At 40.7% G+C, this 22182-nt stretch overlaps 1 protein-coding gene across 9 annotated transcripts in view; it reads right to left on the bottom strand.

Annotated features, from left to right (window-relative positions):
• Positions 1-22182, bottom strand: part of LOC111562889 (RNA binding protein fox-1 homolog 3-like) — a 530604-nt gene that overhangs the window by 196368 nt on the left and 312054 nt on the right. For all 9 annotated transcript variants that reach the window (XM_023261674.3, XM_023261666.3, XM_023261665.3 and 6 more), the window contains one exon: positions 3650-3743. In XM_023261674.3, coding sequence (XP_023117442.1) covers positions 3650-3671 — 22 coding nt within the window. In that variant the 5' untranslated portion in view covers positions 3672-3743. The remainder of the gene's footprint in view (positions 1-3649; positions 3744-22182) is intronic.

Raw genomic sequence — 22182 nt, 5'->3', positions numbered from 1 at the left:
CTTCATTATAAAGCCATGCATGTAAAATCAAGACATGGTCCCTGGCCGTCACATCCAATTTCAAAATACAATCCCAAACCCCCCTAGAATCTCCATCTTTCTCTCTTACTTAAGTTCAACCTTCTCCTTGTTTCATAAAATATGATCTGATTAAAATAGATTACACACCTTGTTAGCAGAGCGTTTCATATTTGATACAGTGGTGCTCGAAGACGGGCAACCTCCTTCATGATTCAAAGCGATTGTGGCCTTGTTCTCTGGCCTATTTGTTTAATAAGCTCTGCTACATCAGTGGGCCTTTTAAGTGAACACACTCCCCTGCAGCAAAGGCAAAAGATCAATACTCCCACCTGTAAAAAAAAAATAATAATAAAATGGGGAGAAAAAAAAAAGCCAGGAATCCCGGCCAAGGATTTTCTCCTTCTAAGGAATCAGTGGTGAGATAATCAGTCACTATTTCACTGTATAAGAAGAAATCCAAAACAGGAAGCAGCTTTTATGTGCTGACCTGTAGGGAGAGCTACAGGTCAGCTGTGAAATATTCAGTGCCGATTAGTCCGTTGCAGCTTACACTAAAGCTTTTCAAATTCTTCGATTATATGAAACTATGGTATGCAAATAGGATCTTATAAACAGAAAGAAGAAAGGCAGAGTCTTTGAGGGTAAATGAATTCATTATAATCCTCACCTCATCTGCTCACTGATGGAAGACTTCTCGTGTAATCGCTGATGGGGGGAAACCTTCTACTGTACCAAGGCAGCTCAGATGTGGGAATAATACTGCCTTAAAATGAAAATAATACTCCCCCATTTACCACGAACAAAGTCCATGTGAAGAGGGTAAAATGTAATACTGTGCTTGAGGAATGTAATTATCATTTAGTGAGTCTGTGAGCTGTGTTTGACAGGGCCTGAACTGCGTGAAAAACTCATTTTCATTTTTCTTATTATATCATGATTATATAAACATTCTTAACCAGTGGCCACAGCAGCAGCAAATTATTGCAAATTAGCCCCATATTGCCAGTTTTTAGCGGAGGCAAATGAACAAGCACTACAACTCCAGTGTTTATTCCATAAATCAGCCAAACGCTGCACCTGTTGAGAATGCAAATAGCTGAGGCTATTTGATTAAACTCTTACATCAAAACATTTGAAGAGCTCCATCTATTTTTTTTTTCCCTCCTTTGGTTGTTTATCCCACTGTTTCCTTCTCAGTGTTAAGTTTGTTGTTCTCGCCTACACCCACTGCAGCTGAAGTTTCAATGGGCGGTGATGGGGGAGACATAACACCCACCAGCTATACGTGGGGTCACGGGAGGTCCATCATTACCAAGCCACAGTGGTGATCACGGCAATAATATAGAACTATAAGCGAGCAATTAGACTAATGGAAAACGTCCCTATTTCTCCCGGTGTGCTGCAGCGAGACGCGCCGCATGCCCCGCGGGCCCCCCCTGGAGATGAGGCTGGAGATGTGAAGTGGAGAGGAGGTAATGGCAGAGGCCCATTGATCCTCACTGCCACCTGCTATATGGCTCCGCAGAGAACGGGTGGGGAGGCAGAGGGCTTCATCTGGGGAGAGATCACACCGACTCCTGGGCTCTCAGGCATATGGATAAGAGTCTTTTTCTAGTCTTCCGCTACTTAACCAGCACACATTAGCACAATATGGCCGGATAGGGGAGAGTAAGGCGTGCATACATACAGCCTTTATCACAGTAAGAGCGCTTCCACACCAAAAGGGCGTGAAGCCGTTTTCTCAAAACTGAGCGGTTTGGCTTCTTGTGTGAAGCCAGGCGAGAAAAGGACCACTCAAATACTGAAAATGAGGGTCTTAAAATATCTAGAAAGCAGTCACAAAACCAGAATTTACAAAAATGACAACATCCGCGGTTTAATTGACCAAAAACAACCTATTTTTATGTTTAACCACCAAAGACAACTAGAAACCATGTGAATTATGACTGTTAGCTGACAGGAGCAAAGGCAGAAGTAGTAGGACACTGGATTGGATAGGCTGTCATAGAGTATTACATTGTAGAAGAACTGTGACTTATTTTAACCAGGCAGCTTTGTACTTGCCATCGCTATAAATGGATAAATTGAAAGTCAACCCCAGCTTCCAATAAAGACTGTTTATGGTGCCACAAATGTACAGTGGGTCAATGTGCAGGTTGCCATGCCAGCAGTTTCAGGTGGCTAATTTCTGTATTTACTTCAACTTGGAGACAATTTTTTTAAAATATAAATAAATGTATCTAAAATTAATGTTTCTTTGAAAGCTGTACAAGACTCATGCCTTGCTATGTTTTGTCCTTATTTCCACAAATTTCTGGAACAGAGGTGGTCGGTGCAATGCCAGCATGACCCATAGAGCCCCATTTCTGCAAAATATGGTACGCTGACAAACCAAGAATTATGCACTGAAAATGTAACATGCTGAAAAGCAGCATCTTAGATGGCATATAAAACATTTACTTTTTAAGCCTCAGGTCGTGTTCTTTGGAAAACAGAAGTGATGAAGAAATGGATGTGACTGATAACTTGAGGAAATATGGTAGCATATTGGTAATCAAGTAGCCTCACCGTAAAACATACCCTGCCTTAGTGTTTATTTTAATCTAAATGGAACCATGAGTTACAAAATTAATATCTTGCTGTATTGAAGAGGAATTTAAAACTAGAGAATCAGACCATAAACGGATGAGCAAAATGTTTACTGCGAAAAGAAATCAAGTGAGAAGTAGGGTCACTTTCTCACAGACGTCAGTCAGACTTCTTCTTGCAACTAGAGGAGTTGCCCCCTGCTGGTCATTAGAGAGAATACCTCTGCATTGGTTTTCCATAACCATAGTAACTTACTTTCTGAAACCCAAACTATAATTCTTCCCAAACCCAGAGAAAGGTATTTTTGCGTCTAAAGCAAAATTAGATTGCACAAACAGTAACCAATCAGGAAAGGCTAATTTTAATTTTGCAGTAGTTATGGAGAACACTGACAATGATTTTATTCTCCTGAATGTTGCTTATAAGTGAAAATCATTTGCAAGCATTATTCACTTTGTTTTTTTTTTTCTTTGCAGGTAACAGTAGCAGGTAACACCATAAAAAAACATACCATGTTCAGGGTCACGATGTTCACAGTATAAATACATGTATTTTTCTATTCAGGAAAGGCTGTAGATAAATTACCTCATTGTAATCTGGACCAGAGTTGATTGACAGCTGTTTTCTACACTAAAATATTCTTATTTTCAAGCTCTAATGTGTTTGCCATAAACAGTGCATCAACCTTGTTTTTCAGTAAATTTAAGGAGTAAATAGGTTATGCAGTTGCAGATCGTGACTCATTTTTATATTCACACCTGCTTGAAAAAGTTGTTATTGAAGTTGGTTCGAAGCATTGAGATGCAGTGAGTCACAAAAATATAGCATTCTGGCTGCGTAGCTTCTCAAGCTGATATTTGGCCTAAACAAGCAAAATTGAAAAGGAAAACAAATTTTTTCACCGGAACTCACTATAAGGTGAACAAATCTGAAGTTGGGGTGGTTGTAAAAAAAAAAAAAAAAAAACAGACACAGGCACTCAGAAATGTTACACAACATGCCGACATGACAAACAAAAGGGAATTATTTAGAGCCTGACCTGCCCAGCTGGGGGTCTCCATGTACAGGTGAAGCCGGTCGGCCTGAAGCTGGGTCACTCGACTCGCTGCTGCCGCCACAGGTGCTGATCAACCCTGCAACGAGAGAAAAGTAAAGTTCTTGTTAGAACACACACAGCAGTAGAAAAAGGGATCGACGTCTTTGTCAATAAGTTAGCTGTAAAGCTTATAAATTAATAGTATAAAATACAGTTCATACAGAAGTAACATTTTAAGTTTTTGCTACTATGTAGGATAAGGGGACCTATAGTGTTTTTTTACTCCATAAAATTTTAGTGAAAGCACATGTTCACCTCAAACACACTGTGGTTAGTACATAAAATAGTATACCATGTTATAGATTCACCCTGTGAATCCTCAAAACTGCCAGTGGGTTTGAAAGGCATGCTGTCTTTAATTAGTTACACCATTTATTAGGGCCAGAAACTGCAACTTTGTCTGCAACTTTCTGACTGTCCTTGATCCACTCACCTGTGACATGCCATCAGACAACCAAATTTAAGCTTAAAATCATGCTATGTCACCAAAATCACTTTCACATTTTGTGAAAAAACAAAAAATTCTGCACTCATCTGAACAACTAAGAAGCTACTAGTGACTATGCTGACACCAACATTCGTGGCAAAAAAACCTGGGACTATTTGCATGAACTCAGCTGAGCTGCAGGCTGTGTTTACACAGAGAAAAGACAATACAAGTATGGAGAGGAATTAAAAATATATACAGTATAAGTAACAGTATTGGTAAGACAAGTCGGCATTTGGGGAAAAAAATGTTATCCACACTTCAAGTGTTTTAAAATAAATAGTCAAATAAATTACAACTTTGTGTTTGTCTTTTAATGATTTATGGTATTATATTCTGTTTTATACAGCACAGAAAACATTGTTTAATTTTCTCTACTTCTAGGCATGGTTGCGCTGCTTCTATAGAGATTCAGGATTTTACATTTCAGCCAAAAAAAAAAAATAAAAAATAGCCCACAGTGGGGAAAAATTTGACAGCAAGTAAAGTTCCCAACAACTGCTTCAGTTTTACAGTTTTACACAGGAAAACATATCAGTAAGTCAGTTTTTATTACTCCAACATTTAAATGTTGCATACCCATAAAAACCCCAGTAATATTAACCTCATACTATATAGAGTGATTCTGTGAAAGGGGCAACTGTGCATAATGTGTGCCTACCTTCACTGAATGAGTATATTTTGCTGGTATTATTTACCTACTGTTGCCTTTAGGTGAATTTGTGAATGCCAGGAATTTTGTATGTGTGGTTTCTAGATAAGAAGACAAATGTCCCTCTTGTGTATGTGCATTAAGTAGTTAAACATATGAACATGGTTACCCAAGGTTAAAAAATATTAACACCTAACAATGTGATGCATCTCCTTTATTTAACCAGTCCGCACAACGTACACGTAAAGACAGCAGTGTGTAATTCTAGGGGGAGCAGCAAGCTGGAACTATTTCTTGACAGCAGTTTATCTAGTCACCCAACACTTCTGTGAAGCACCTCCAGCTAGCATGAGCTGCCAGATAAAGCTGGTGAGTCCAAGTTTTTGTTTTGGTCTCTTTACAGACAACAAGGTATCAAAATTGACAAGCTCACTGCGACAACAAGACTCCCAGCTGTTGCTCACTATGATGTATTTATAGTAAAATTCCTTTAAGTCAAGGTCCTCAACTCCTCTTCTACCGCTGGGAATAATCTGAATTTAGTGATGAATAAGTAATAATAGCAGACATTGCAATCTTCTAATGAAATACATGATGTTTTACATATATTTAGAAAGCTGTTATTGCTTTAAAATATTAAGATTAGTGACTAATACAGGACTGTATCTAAATGTGCACTGAATCAATTTGAACATGTCTTTGTATTTAATCTCATGAAGGAACATTAAAACCCGTGTATATCGGCTACACAGCCGTACATAAAGCAGTGTGTGACTGTTCTCATGCAGCAGGAGCTTTTCTGCTGACTTGTGTATCTTCGCAGGCCTCAGGTTGGCTGTAGCCCAGAAGCCCAGCCGGTGAACCGCAAAGAAAGCGCATTGATTTCATCCCAGCAGAAATCCCTTCTCCTGGTTCCCGCCTCCCTACCCCGCCCAGCACCTGATTAAGCATTTGCAGGGAGCCATGCCAACACAATTTGTCATTTATCAAAAGTAATTAAAAGCAATTTCTTTTCTCTTGTTGATTGGGAATTGACTAATTGTTGAGTCGGTGAAAACGGGGGAATAAATAAAATAGGGAAGGATGAATTTTACATAAACTCAGAGGAAAACATAAATGCTGTAAAACGAGGGCCAGACATCTGGCTCTGTGATTTCTCTCTGCATGATTATGACTGCAAAAGCGAAACAGTTGTTTAGCTCATTCTGATATACAGCCCATAGGCAGTAAATAATATATTAGAAACAGCATATTGACTACCCGACTTAAAAGGGTGTTTTCACTTCATGTTGTGTGAACACAAGAGTGGGAGGAAAATACAAACATTGGTTGGTTACTTGTTAACAGAAAATGAAAAATGCTGCTCCCACTTGTGCCAAAAGAGATATTTATGCCAGTAAATACCAATGTCTCAGTTTGAGAGAACAAAAAAAACCCACAACAACAGTATAGAAGGTACAGAAGAGTGAGGAAGAGGAGCGTCTGCAGCAGAGGTTACAGTACATGTATCCAATGAAACCAAGCAATACCATTTCAACATTATCGGTAACAACCTCTGAATGCACCATTACCTTCTATAAGGGCAGAATGAAATGTCAGAATTGATTCGAGAGGGGAGGGTTGAGATATAAGTGGGTAGCTAAGGTGGCCATTTTGTTTCAGTGGCCCTTTATTTGGTGTCCCTGGATCATTAGCAGACGGCAAAAAAAAAAAAAAAAGAGCTGGAAGAACATGAAGGAGGCGTGGGCGGCCTTCACGTGCATCTCCGTTGACAGCATGCGAAAAGGAAAAAAAATATAAAAAATACAAAAAAAAAAAAAAACCCACACACAAAGGCAGAAATCAAAGACGAAGGAAAAACAAAACGAAGCACACGGAAACGCCAGAGGAGTCGTTTAAATTTCCCACCACTTTGTAAATAACTTTAGCTGCACAAATACCTGGCTTTGCTCTGAGCGGATAGGAAATAAATAAATAAATAAAAATTCCAGCCAACAATTTATTCTCTGCCAACAAATGGAACCGTTGCTTCAATGAGACGATTTGAATATCCCTTTGAAGGCTGCAGATGGACAAGCAATACTATCATTGCCTGGAAACACAGAAATAATTGGGCAACAGTGGGAGAAGCCTTACATTCATGTCTCTGCTGAGAAAGAGCTTCGAGTATCTAATTGAACCTCTCATTCTCCTGCCTTTTGTTTACATTCCCATTTATCATAAAAACTCAATTACTTATGTTCCTTAACATGCATGGTTATTAATGTTCTAATTACGCTTTTCCCCTCTAATCTTTCGCCTCGCAATTTGGGTGATGTATGTTTGAACAACACAGCGAGTCCCCTGAAAGTGGATGCTGAATTAGGAATCTTTGTGCAATAATGCACACCTTCTCCTGGGAGCCATCTTGACGGAGAGGGAAAGCTTGTCATAGTTTGTCTATACATGGGGATTTACGCCAGCTCACTGAGCATGTGTGATTATATACCGTCTTTTGTTTGACATGCATTTCGAAGCGGAAAGTTGACTAATCTAACCAGCGCTGAAACAGATGTAGCTCAGGCAACCTGACAACAAGAAGCAAAAAAATGCCCCCCCACCACCAAAAAAACCACAAAGCAAACTACCTCTGCCCAGCTCTTCTTATACTTCTTGTGAAAGGCTATAGGTATGACAGCTTTAGAGGTATGAAATAATGTCGGTGAGAGCCTTGAGGAGCCCCTGCAGAGAGGCTGAGAGGGTCCTGTACTGCCTCAAGCAATAAGTGTTCTTCAAGGCTTTTCCTCAGAGCACTTTTACAAGAGCACAAATTAGTTGTAAGGAATGCCTGTGTCGGCAGCGCATCCAGCCAGCACACAGAGAAAGGAGGAAAAAATAAAAAATATTGAAAAAAAAATGGGGCAGAAACTTGGATGACAGTGAAGAAACGGAGGGCGTCATAAAGTGCTGAAAATAAGCTCTCACTTTCAAACGTTTACGGCGGCTCAAATATCTGATGATACCTCTCATAGCTTTTAATCTTTAATGTGAAAAATTAATCATCCCATTCATTATTTTAATAGCTGTCATTTTTCTCTCCCCAAAGTGATGATTTATAACCATTAAGCCCTGCGTAGGCTTGTGTGAGAGGGATTTATCGTAATGTTTGCACCAGGTAGCCTCCAACCATATTTCATTACTCTGACAAGCCATTAAAATGCCCTGGTGATTAAACAACAGCTCTGAGGTCAGTGTGTAAAGCTGTTTCTTTACCCATGCAGGAGCGCAGCAGTGCAGCCATGCAGGCGGGGACCAGTAGCCGAACAAAGCCCTTTTCCCCTTCGGTTCCCTCCAGACTGGCAATCGCAGTTATAGATCTCTATCTGTTGTTGTGCGTGAGGGCGACAGGGGCGGATGAGAATAATGTACATGCACAGAAGCTACAATGAAATAAAGTTAAAAATGGAGCTATTATGCCTCGTTTCCTCAGTGGTTTAACACTGTGATAACTGTGCACTTACAGGAAAAACTCTACCCTCGGATGCTCTTATATCCATCCATCTGTGGAGTCCGGTGTGCTCCAGGAGTTATTTTCATGCTGTCATTTATGCCACTGGTTCGACCCACTTGTTTCTTCTACTGCCGTTTCAGGTATTGTGTTGCTACCAATCCCAACATGCAGGGGTTTGTCCGGAGCACCTGGGGGTTGACGTGCAGCATCATCATTAGCTGACCACCCACACCGTCTTCTCCTAGTTTTTATTTATTTATTTATTTATTTACTTATTTTACAAACCCCGCACATGCAGGCAAGGAGGTACCCTGCACACTTTAACAAAACCACAACAGGCCACATTTCAACCCAGAAAGATCTCTGTCAGGTGAAAACGTTTAAAAACGATTACCACTCTGTATGCAGTGTATACCAACATGTTTTATGGTAACAGGTGTGGTTAAATCTCAAACCCCTGCAGAATTATAAATATCCCACAAGATTTCAAGTGGCAGCAAAGTGTAACAGAGGTACTATTACATCTGTTATTTACATATTTAAAAACAAGTGCATCATCACTATGATCTGGGGAACTGAGGTTTAAATGTATTTTTAAACAAATGTGTAGTTTGCATGCAGGGGTTACTTATGTTGTCAGGTATAAAAAGTATACCACTTCTAAGCAGGTTTTGGATACACATTGAACAAAATATATATATTTAGTGGGCAATGTTGCTGCACTGCATTCTGGGTCTACAGAGTCCGGTCTAGCATCTGAAAATGGTGGAGTTGCGTCTTCCATCCTGACTTCTCTCTGCTATGTGGCATTATTTTAATATGGCTCCTCCAGGAAAAAAGGTCTTAGTGCTTTATTCTGAAGGAGCGCTACCAACACTTGACATTTACATCAGTTTTGGTGTTAGCCAATGGAATAAGTAAAATTCAGAAAAAAAGAGAGAATGCCAGAAGCACAAGGCACATTGTATGATTGTAGCAAAAATGAGTTAAAATGTTGGATTTGTATGTTCGAACGAGTATAGTAAGAAAATTGTCAGTTCAAGTGCACAGATGTCACAGGAGAAGACGCAGGAGAAACAGCTGCCCGCAACACACAATGGATTCCCCTCCAATCCCAGCGGAGGAGGCTGAATGAACAGCAGGCCAGGGAGCTGGGGGAGGGTTTAACTCCCTTGCATATATGTTCATGTCTAATGTCCTGCACCCAATGAGCTGGATTGATCACGGATGCCACGTATGACAGTGACTGACAGTGCCTGTAATTGCTATGTTTGCTTTGGGAGAAGAGCAAACTGCCGTGGTGGGACTGTGCGGTGAAAACATGCAGGCATTTCTCAATCACCTAGAAATCCATCTCTTACATTATAGTACAAGATGATCACGGTCTGCCTGAATGCCTGAGAGTTGTTGGCTACTTGGCTAATGGATGGGATCAGTTCCATTTGTGCCGTGATGGTTTCGTGACAAAAAACACCCGCTGTGATTCTGGATTGTAGTTGCAGCTCACAGCCACAAGGCAGCACTTGTAAATGATATTCACCACTCAATTCAACATTAAATATATATGTTCAAGGTAATATATCGCCCAGAGTCTCATATCTGTACTTCATGCAATGCATACTGCAAAAATATTACACTGCATGTTTTTTAAAGAAATATAACAAAGGGAATGTATTAGTATCAGAAGAAAAAAATGTATCAGTATCAATAGTAAACAGCTCAATTGACAGTACTATTTTACCATATATGTAAAGGTGTATGATTACTGATGCATTACTGTGTTTAAGATTGATTTTATGTTGTAGCTGGGACAACATCAATTCTGCAAGTATTGGTTTTCATTCATTTATTTATCTTTTTAAAAATCAATTCCTGATTTTAAAAAAAAGTGGCTCTGTACTCTCAAGAAATGTCCCGCCTACAGCAGTATCTGATTGGTTACATGCGTTGGATAATAGTGAACTACAGCAAGGCAAGTTTATTTGTATGGCGCATTTCAACAACAAAGCAATTTAACAGACAAAGTGTAAAAGACATAAAGAACACATTAAAATAGTTAAATAGGGAATAAAACAGCAGAACATAGTGCAAAGTTGAAGTGGCAGTGCATGTTAAGATATTTAAAAGTCTCTGATTTGGTTAAAGTCTTCAGCGCTGATTGTAAAAGAACTTGGAGCTGCAGGATTTTAAAATCAATTCTTCAACACTGAAGGATAAATGTTGGAAAGTTCTCTTTTAATTAAACATGAATAAATATAGGGATGTTTACATTAGAGTTTATGTGACTCTAAATTTTGACATCAAGAGTTGCACATTTACTCCAAATGTAAATCGGTTCCAAATATCAATTATATATTATTATTTAACAATTTGTGTTGTTTTGTTAAACATGGGACAATGTTTCTTGATTTTCTAAATATTTTGTAGTTCAAAACTTATTTCCTGAAGTAACTCCTCTTTCCTTCTAAAATATACTGAAGTGTAAGTACTTTAAACTGTGTTTAAGTCCAGTGCATGAGTATGAGCACTGAGCAACTTTCCATCACTGCCAGTCACGATGGGTTAAAGCATATTAAACAGCAGAAACATACTATATAGTGGCAGATAGATGGGATTTCAGCCTGTGCCAGAGACTAAAAACTCAGTGCTGTTAACATTTACAGCTCCTGTTCCTGAGGGAGAGAAGTGATCATCAGTGAAATCGCCCTCATAGATTTGAAAGCCTGAACTAAAAATTGGGACATATACTATAGGCCATGATTTCAACAGTTTTATTTCCCCTCACCCACAGAAGCTGGATCCACTGTGGTTGAATGTTAATACATCCGTTTTTGTCCTTTGCTGCTCGCTACAAGGATCCAACAGTTGTCACAGAGACAGAACGAAAGCTGCAGAGAGAAATTTGCATTCTAATATGTCTAACGTCTCATGTTTGTTGTGTCCCCGATGAGAAGCACAAAAAAACAGTGCTAATTTGTAATAGATATCAAAATTCCCAGCATTAAAAAGTTAATTACCGCAGCAAATACGGCAATGATAAACGGCAGATAATGCCATTTCTGCAGATGACTGTCGTTTCCGCCAACCAGAAAAATGATATTTAGTATCCAGCTGTACTTTTGGATGCAAGAGGAGGAGGAGGAAGAGGAGGAGGGGGAAAGGTACTTGTAATTCAGAATATTTTTTTCTGCAACTTAGCAAGTTTTCATCTATCAGCAAGGCACATTAAATCCCAGCTGGTCAGATGCTAGACTCCCGATGCTCGGCTTTAGACATGAAACAAACTACTGCTGAAATGAAAGCAGTTTTCAGTGCTGTGGAAATTCGACTCCTACAAGAGTCTATTAAAAATACATGTTCAAATGAATCTTGGTGGTGATGACAAGTTTTACCATATTCTTCTTGAACTTTTAATGTACCCAGCCATGACTTCAAAGAGAAAATTAAATATTAAGGCTATTATCTAAGCTGTTCTCAATATTATCCAAGCTTAGGTTATTTATATAGTACAGTAATAATTATGTTATATAAGCCAGTTTTCATTTTTTGAGCCAACATAATGATCAAGAGATGGCTGGTTTGTAGTTTTGCAACCTAAAATGAGTAACCTAATTCATATATTTGCTGCAGTCAACCCAACAAGATTATGTAGATTTATTATAGCAGTCTTAGCTGGATACTGTAAATGTAAATATATTTATAATTTATGACTGCAGGGAAATAGATCATTTTAATATAGTGAATGTGAGGAGAAGTTCAACTTTTGGCAGAGGACGGTGCCTACTCAACATAATCTGGTGCATCTGTACGAAAAAACAAACAGTGAATTATTATCTGCTCTGATTGAGAGGAATCACTGTAAATCTGGTGCTACCGAACCTGGATCACCACTGTTTACCCACCAGTGAGACAGTAAATACTCTGGCTGACATTTGAGGGAGGTTAGTGTGCTCAGAGAGCAAAGTGGAAGTGGAGGCTCAGATGAATTTGTCTGACAAATGCTCCTGGAGTATGTGTTGTCGACTGCGCTTCGGCGAGGCCCTGGACTGGGATTTGAGTCTGACTGAAGCCAAGCAAAGCATGCCAGATCACTAATTGCACAATTTAAAACCAAAGTCCCTGGCAGCTTGTCGTTTGAAATGGAGAGAAGAGCCATTGCTTAATCACTGAGCTCAACATAGATCTGTAAGGCTCGCCACCGAGGAGCCCCAGACGTACATGGCTGAAGCTCAGTGTCAACAGCCAAAGCGAAAGCATCACGATTGGCTGGTTTCTGCCGCAGCTGTAATTGAAACGTTTTACGACCTGACGCATGCATGTGATTGGATCCTAGGATTGCTGAGCATTAAATGCACTGGCAGGGATCTGACTTTCATTTAATTGTTCATATATGAGCCGGCAACTGTTGCTCACAGTTGGTGGTGCTGCACAGTAGTTTAATGTGTGGTGAATTGGGTATCTTTTAAAAAGCACTGGACAACTGTCTGACTATTATGCAATTAAACTGGAGTTCCATTTTTTTAGCATTCATTTGGCACTTCAAACATTTATATAAGCTAACACACATTCCCCCCCTCCTGCACGGCCATATCGACCGCATTCATGGATTCTTGCACATGTTGGAGACAGAAATTGAACCACGTGCCTCGTCATTAACAGCCAGCTGTGTTTCAATGACATTAAATGTTAATTCTCTATAATTTTCCACAAAGGCATTTAGCAAAAGTGTGGCAATGGGAAAAAAAACAAACAAAAAAAACCTGACTTCATGTTCATATTCTAATTATGCTCGATGAATTTCCGATGATCTTGCAAAACTTGGGCAGTCTTTTTATCTAGAACCTTGAATGTGTTATTCCTTTTTATGAACCATTTGCAGAATGTTTAATTTTGTATACAGACGGGGCTGAAAAATCATTAAATACAATGAAAAATGAAATTCTAGCAGTAACTCTCAATTAAATGAGTAGGAGAAGCTAATTTAATCCTCTTACAAACAGACATGTAAAAACAAAGGAGCTACAATAAGAGAGACATCATTCAGCCTTCATAATATATAATAAAATATATGGTTTACTGCTGGTATAACGTAACTCTACGGGGCATTAAATTCTCATTTCCTGTTATAGCAATGTTACAGGTTCAGGCAATTCTCCACTGGCTATTGGAAGGAGCCGTAAACATTATTACTATTGAGGCCAGATTGTATTTTGGTGAGAACATTAGCAAAGAGGCAACTTACTCATTGCCCCAGCGACATGAAACTGGAGGTTTTCTTTTTTTTTTCTTTCCGACTAGGGCCTAACGAGAATACACGCACCATCCAGGAGACGGTGGTTGAGAAAGAAAGGGGTGGAGCTGGAGACGCACACACACACTCACACTGTGGCACAAAGTAAGAAAGGAGAAAAAAAAGAAAATAAAAAAACACTGCCCCGAAGTCAATTCCACACTCAAGCAACATCCGTCTCTGATCTGGGAGCATTCTTGCAGCGGCGGCACAACAAGAGTGATGCAGCACTGAGGGCCATGAATTAAAAAGTCAATATGTAAAACCATAGAGGGATGCCATTTTGAAAAAGCGTTCCATCAATGGAAATCATATTAACATGATAAAGGGCAGATTGGGAGACAAGGGCATTGATTCAGATGCTGCTCCGCGGCCCGCCATGTCCACCTCAAACATGTTAATGAATCGCACCGCAAAAGCAGAGGTTGGGGCAGTTTGACGGAATGCGTCTGTGTGTGGAGGTTTGAGGAGGGGGGGGTCACATGAGGGGAGAGAAGTTGGCTTTAAAGCAACAGGAGGACGTACGGAAGCAGGATGGCGGCACCCTGGTGAGGGGTGTACCTTTGGGTGCGACATCAGTCAGCGTCGCTGCATCACTTCTGGATTGTTTTCTGAAGACGGACTTTTTTGAGGAGGTTATGATAGGTGGCTGACTTGCAGAGGATTGTTGGTGGCAAGTTGGGAGTGTATCCAATTAGAATGAGGCTTGGGAGAGAAAGATGAAGTACTATAATGTCACCCAAAGACCCAGAGTGCTGGAGCAGAGACAGCAGAGGATTCACCCCCTGTTGACCATGACTACAGACACATAGCCTGGGGGAGGGAGCATCCAAGGCTTCACATATGCACACACACGCACGCACACACACACACACACACACACACACACACACACACACACACACACACACACACACACACACACACACACACACACACACACACACACACACACACACACACACACACACACACACACACACATAGGGAGAGAGTGACATGAAAGAAACAAGGCAGTGCTGCCAGGCCAAACAGATGAATTACTTATCAAAGACGCGCACAGCAGACCGGCTATGAGGCTGCAACACACAGACAGCTGGGGCATTATCAATTCACCTTCAATTAGCTGTCCTTGGCACTGCCTGCCAACGGGACCCGGAGTATAAGTACATTCACAACGCATAAGCTCATTCAAAAAAAAAAAAAAAAAAAAAAAAAAAAAACGTGCAGAGGATCAGGTGGATTCTTTTGAGGAATTCAATTAAAACAGTGTCAAAATTTTACAAAAAAAAGAAAGACAGAAAAAGACGTAGACACAATTTCTATGAGAGGACAAAAGCAAAGGGATTATTTTCAATGCCATACGAGGCAAAGAAGAAACACTGGGGGGGTGAGGGGGGAGGGAGAGAAATAAAAAAAGAAAAAGCACTTCCTTGGAGTCTGATGGCACAGCACCTTTGTTAAATATGAACTAATTAAGTGGAAAAATGAAAGTGTTTCATCTTCATTAGTATCAGACAATAGGAGTATGAAACATAATTGAGAGTAGTTCCACTTTAATAGAATGAACAGAAGTCATTTGGTATTGAAATGTGCAGGGTGATTTAGCCAAAAGAAAGTGTATTATTAGATTTAATAGAATACCTACACATGATCAATGCTCAGAGCACAGGTGGTAGTTTGTCTCCGGTTCTTCAAATGATTAGGCCGACGAAATAATGGCCAGCCGGATTCATGTTGCTCCTGCATTGATTACAAAGAGCAGCCCATTTTTCATGAAGTGGAGCTCCACACACCATTTATTAAGCCTTTACACATGTGACATAACAAGTGGTAGGCACACATAATGCACTGTGCAGACTGGATTTGGTTAAAACAGGATGCCATGGTGAAGCCTGTTGATGATGAAGAGAAATGGCACTAAGCAGGCGAGCCAGAATGGCCAAAAGTAAATGGACGCATAAACATTGTATGCGATTCGCAAAGATGACTGCATTCTGCTATCAGGCTTTCCACCAGAACCTGGCTGCAGGGAATTTCCTGCAGTTGGCCAGTGAGGTCTAACACTGATGACTGGTGATAAGGCCAAGCTCACAGATGGCTTTCCAGTTCACCCTCAAGCACGCCCTAAAGGTGTTGGGTGCAAGGCTGGATTACTAACTGCATAAAGCGGGCCTCAGATGCTTAGGGCCACAAAAACATCAAGATTCATTGCTTGTCAAATGTTAATTAGCTTCTAATGTAAGTTAATATCAGCTAACTCAGCCTGCATCACAACCTGTTCTAGTGACCATGTCTTATACAGAAAGCTTGTTTTAAGATCAAGACCTTAATCATTTTAGTTCATACCATGTTCATAATATTTCAAAATTAAATTCTGTATAATAAATTAATTCAAATGAAAGAAAGCCTCCAAGCTGTGTTTGATGAGAATTCAGAGGCAACAGCGTATGCACAAAGCACAAAGGGTTGCAGGTGGGTTGGTGGGTGGAAAGGGGCCTCAGTAGGTTTCAAGATAAGTCTGTGTATGTGTAAGACTCAACCAGAACTCCATCCATTCCTATGGGAACCTCTGCGATATCCAATTTGTTTGCAAAACATTTTCCATTGTTATCATTAAAACATTTGCACCGAAAATTTTGAACTCTTGCATTGGATTTCTGGGGAGACCACACTATGTGCCAGGACATTTTAAAAAAAAAAGACAACTACTTTGGCTAGTTTGGCCAGAGGAAATGAATAGTGGTTTATACATCTTGTAACAAAATGTTTCACAAATTGTCAGCACACCTGGCACGCCTACCTCTTTACTTATTTCTCACCATGCGCTATTGGTGCTGTTTTTCTTATAGTAATGCTCCATGCACACATTCTAAAAAACGGGAAGACAAAAAACTGATAAAATTAGCGTCTCTCCCCTGGGTGACAAGAAATGCATTTCCTTGCACTGATTACTAGAGGGTGTAGTCCGTATATTATTCACAGTTACGGAAACAAAACTGTGTGGAAATGAGGCGTAAGAGGTTAATTCATTTACAGTTGGATGAGGCTGAAGTCTTTGCTCTTTGCAGGCCGGGTAAGTTCTTTCACATAAAGCTGGGAAGAGCATTTCGATATCGACCTGGTTTATGCACTGGGGCATCATCATGTCTGAACTGGAAGGGGTGGAACCCAGACTGATGCTGCAAAGTTGAAAGCACACCATTGTCTAATATGTCATTATGAGGCTCGTGTTTTCATTATCGCTTGTTTGTCTGAGTTTCAATGGGATTGCACTAAAACTACCAAGCTGGTTTTCATGAAATCAGGCTTTCATGAAGGCTGAGCACGAGCAATTGAGGACTGATTAAATTTACTTTTTTGGGCTGGGCTGCATATCATACTGGAACACAACCCAAAAAACTGCATATCATAGGCAAGTGCATTATTAGCCTTGGTGGAGGTGTACACTCCCTGAGTAATTCTATTTCTACACCGTATCAATAAGAGTTCGATTACAGAACTAAGGACTTTAGTTCAAACAATGAAATGCGTCCTGACATAGTGTCCACATACTTGTTGTCATAAAGTCTACACCACTAGCATGCTGGAACCCCAGACTTCACAAAAATTGGAAAGAGTTTAACTCATGCAGCATGTGACGCCCCAAACAAAGGCGTGGTGCACAAAAGTAACATGGTCATTTTTTAAAAAACATGAGCGCATCACAGAGCTTGGCCACATTGAGACGGCTGTCTTGAGAAACAGTGGGTCTTTATCACTTCAAAGGCTGACATCCCTCCGGCGTCTCGGGGAAGCCGTGACTGGCACTCGTACAGCCCTCTTTCTGCTGCATTTGTCCAATCTTAGAAAGCCCAGAGTCAGGAAACACAAGGTCTTTTCAAAGTTAGTCAACAGGCCTTTGAAGCGCAGCCAACGGAGTCAGCAACCCAGCGACAAGGTGCCGAGCCATTATCATTCAATAGACAGCCGGGATTTTGCATATTTAACAGGAAATTTCACTTTGCTTTTTTGACACGGGGCATTATGCATCCTCTGTACATAAAATCCATCAGCACCTTGCCCATTTTGTTTGTGCTTTTCCCATTTCGCTGGGGAAATGTGTTTCTCTTGCAATGCACACTACATTAAAAACATGCACTGGAATTAAATTATATGTCTGTTTGGACAAACAAATTGGACCACAGGTTCAAGGTAAACCGTTTTACTCGTTTATTTATTTATTTCGTTAGTTTGTTTGTTTTAGTGCTGATATAACCTCGTGGGTAGGAAAGCCTTAAATTGCGACATTTGTTATCTTTGCTTGTTTTTGACATGAATGCAGCGTTCAGATCATTTTCTCACAAAATAGAAGCCAAAATAAGGTTATATTTCACACACACAAACAGTTAGAACCAAAAAAGAAAAACACTAATAGTGTCTTCTTATTTGTTTTGACATATTAAAGTTTGGTTTTAATGATAAACTGCACTTTTCATAAAATATTAAGAATATGCTGATTACATTATTCCTTTTGACTTCACATTACATTGAATATTTCTGTACAATGGGGTTGATGGTCAGTTTTCGGCCCTTTGTAATGAAAGAGCAAAAGCGTTTTTTTTTGTTTTTTTTTACTTATAATTTTACATGCATGCCAATAGCTGGCCCACAAACAGCATCATTTTAATAAGCAGGCCTTTATTTAAGAAGACATTAATCTCTACAACAGCGTTTTGTCTTCAAAAGAGAAACAACCACTTTGAAACAAGAGTGAAAACATCACAGGATTGAAGGGTTAAAATAATAACACAACATGAAAACTGGTCAATAATGTTGTGACAGGCAGCAACCAAATCAACCTTGATACATTAACAACTAAGTTTTGCCATTAGTCCTGTGGAATCAAAGAGCTGAACCTTGTTTCTGGACTAACCAGGTTTTCACTGATGTATAACAGTAATAAGAAAAGTCAATTGTTGTAAACACAGTGCCTCATCCAGCGTAACATACAATGGTTGTTAATGTGAGCCATTGTTTTGAGGGAGGGCTACACACACTCCTGAAGATGCCTCAATGCTTACAAGTCGGTTGGCTACCTTACATGTCAGAGCTATATGACTGTTTTTGATTGAAGGGAAAAAGGTTGCCGCCTCTCCTCTGGGATGTGCACATGATGAATGACTAAAGACTCGAAATGCACTGAACACCACAGATTGATGGTGTCTAACAGCATCTGCTTAAGAGTGAAGTATCTTCTTTTATGAGCAATTCATTATTTTAAACTCTTGAGTATAAAGCCAACAGCAAAATCTATCCACAAAAACACACTGTTGGCATTTATTATTTGGACTTGAGGGCACCATCTTGTCTCTCTGGTGTCTTCATGAGCTTTGGTGTCCCTCAGCAGTCTAACTGTTACAGTAATAGCTGCGTTTTTCGCCCATCGGGATTTGCTCTGACGAACCAGCTCGACTGCATCCATTCCTAATGAGCGGCAGCCAGTGACCGTCTTCTCCTGTGGGCTGTCAGCTGTCTGTCCCCTGGTAGACGGAAGGAGGGGGAGCACCCAGCCACCCCTCAGCCCCCTGGAAGGGCAACTTCATAGGATGGGGTCCCACAGTGAGCTGCTAATGATCCATATGATGGCGTGGGCCAGCCATTGTTTGGGCTACATTACCCAGAGAGGGACAAACAATCGTTCGCAGTGTCACTTGATAATGGCCCAAAAAGCAAATCTCACAGACCTTCATTCTTCACAAGGGTAATTAATTCGCTGCTGTGCTGGGATGCTTCGCCTCTTCCAACTCCTCTCACGCTGCCCCCACTATACTCTCCCAAAGATTTCCAATTGTTTTGCAGACAATGGTTTCAGAAGGCAGTAAAAGACCATTGATCTGAGGACTATTTGCAAATACCCGTCTCCATACAGAGAAATGCATCTTACTGTGTTACGTTAAGCAATTCCACATTTTAATGGGTGGACTATTGATGGTTGATGCCAAAAGAGTATGGTATTGACGCACTCAAACACATCCACAATGAGGTCTAGAGGGGATAACACCAGCTCAGTACAATAAATAAAGGAAGGGGCATCAAACTGAGGAGGAGGGATTGCATAACGTTGCAGAAGCCTCATAAAAAAGTTACTATAATGTGTGTGATGATTGACTTTTATGATCAATGCTGCTGTACATCCAGAAGTCCACAGCAGCAGAACTCCTGATAAGCAAGTCAGATCTATACTCCTCAGGCTGGACATCGTAGTAATTACAATTGCCGATTAGCTACATGTGCATTATTGGATGTAATTAGGTGTTGATTAAAATTGGAACATTACTTGTAACAGCTCAAATGAGAGTGATAATGGCAGGCCCAAACATTGGACCTATGTCTCCATTCATCATTAAAAAAATAAAGGATACATAACAAAAAAGCATTTTCTCCCTGCTTCTGTATTACCAATAAATCCCACGCACCGAGAGAAATGAATGATCTTTCGACGAAACAGAGACAGCACAAGACAAGACAAATGTCTGTGCTTACATCAAATGTTCCCAGATACGAAACAATCCAACCACACCAATAAAGCAATCAATGCTAACTTAATCTCTGCAGCCTCAGCGGCACTTGCTTGCCATTTCTTAGCCCCAAAATGAAGAGGAAAAGAGAGCCTGAAAGGCATAAATAAATAAACCTCAAACCACTCGTGTTCTATTGCTGCCACTAAGGACGGGGGAGCACAAACAACCATCACACATCTACAGTATATAAAGCTCATTTTGGATAAGAGCGCAGCTTTATTCAAGCACAGAGGTGAATTACAAACACAGCCACTTTCAAATTTGGTTAAAGGAGAGAGAGATAAAGGAGGAAGAGACGAGGGAAGGCAGGCTGAGGATGAGTCATCTCTGCCAGTCTGGTTGCCCACACTCCTCATGCAGGGGCCGGACGAGTGGGGAGAGCACTTTTTGTCTAAGGGGAGGGGGCAGAAGCTGGCCTAGTCAAAGGTGCTTTGGGGGGGATAAGCTGGGCACTGTGTCTCAAATGGGGACACTCGAGTGGGTAAAGCCTGCCTTAAAGAGAGCTGCGCCTTTTTCCTCCCACTGTGACTCTTCATACCTCCATCCAAGCAGAACTAAGGGCGCCGCTCGCAGAGATACAAAAGGGACAAAATCACTCTTTCACACTTCCACACTCCCATCTCTGCATACCTCGCGTGTGCATGAGTACTGTACAGCACAGACTCACAAACACACACTGACAACACACACGCGCGCACAAACACACACTCTCAGGCACAAGACTGCTCCCTTCTGGTCGCACTGTGCGGCTACATTGCCTCCCCCCCAAGCCCATCGTCACATCGGGAGCAAAACGTGGCTGGATTTTGTCCAGATGCAGTTATAATTTCACTAATGCTCACTCAAATGTCAATGGGGTCCAGTGACAAAGGATTCTTAATCCCTCATATGAATTTAGCGCCCAAAGGCAGGGAAGAGGCGGTGTGTGTGGCAAATATGAGGGAGCTGCATGAGGGGGCATACATTACACACGACTTGTCGCTGGCCTTAATGGGAGCGTTCACTGAATTCAGCTGATATTTAAATCAGCGGGCAGAAAGGGGCGACACGATGGTGAGAATGATGAGCATGTCGAACTATTGACCTTCCCTTCGTTCACCTGGCCCTGCGTGGAAGCATCCTCTGCAAGTAAACGTACCGAGTTCAAAAGCTGCACCACACAACCACACCCACCCCATCAGCCTAAATCACTTAAGTGGGGCAGAAACAGAAGAGCTTCCCCCTTGTCCCCTAAGTGAGATGATGTAGTTTCACTCTATTTGCCCAAATTATACTCCACCGTCGGTAGGGCCGCCTCATCCTCAGGAAGTGATGAATCAAAAGTCAAAGGCAAAAACTGCTGCAATTCGACCCCCCCCCCCCATCTCTTACTGCCATTAAAACCTGGGAAAAGTCGAAACCTGACGATGTATTTCAGAAACTGCACGACAGTCTGTTCGACTGCAGGTTTGCTTCTGTGCCCATTGTTCTCAAAAATCTATTAAAAAACAGCTCGCAGAGCCATACTGCTGCCTCCACAAATGTAATATACATCGGACTGAGCAGCACTGGAGCTTTATTGTTTTATCTATCTGTGCAGCATTTTTTCTTCTTTTTTTTTTACAAACACAACTTTATCTTACAGCCGATTATCGGTCTAATTGGCACTATGTTTCGCTTCCTACATCACTTCTTACTCTGTCAGTCAGTTAAAGCTCAAGAAATATCTTCATTTTGAATGTTTCTAATGTGGAACAAGAGCCCATTCGTGACACATATGACAAGTGCAATCGTGGCTGTTAGAAAATCATGTTAACTACAACAGTACAGCTTATGTTGCAGGATTTCTGGGTATTGAAGTTCAGATTGCTCACGGTTTCATTCTTGCCATCCTTTGGAGCCAAAAGTGTGAACATTTCACCTAAATTCAATAATCAGTGTAGCAACACATTCATTGCTTGTAAAATCTGAAGGATGACTGGTAAAATGAGGTTACATTAAAGGACGACTGACAT

Source organism: Amphiprion ocellaris, chromosome 19 (genome assembly GCF_022539595.1).
Source record: "Amphiprion ocellaris isolate individual 3 ecotype Okinawa chromosome 19, ASM2253959v1, whole genome shotgun sequence".
Classification (NCBI taxonomy): Eukaryota; Metazoa; Chordata; class Actinopteri; family Pomacentridae; genus Amphiprion; species Amphiprion ocellaris.
The sequence above is the reverse complement of the archived record's forward strand: the minus strand, read 5'-3'. Positions and strand labels throughout refer to the sequence as shown.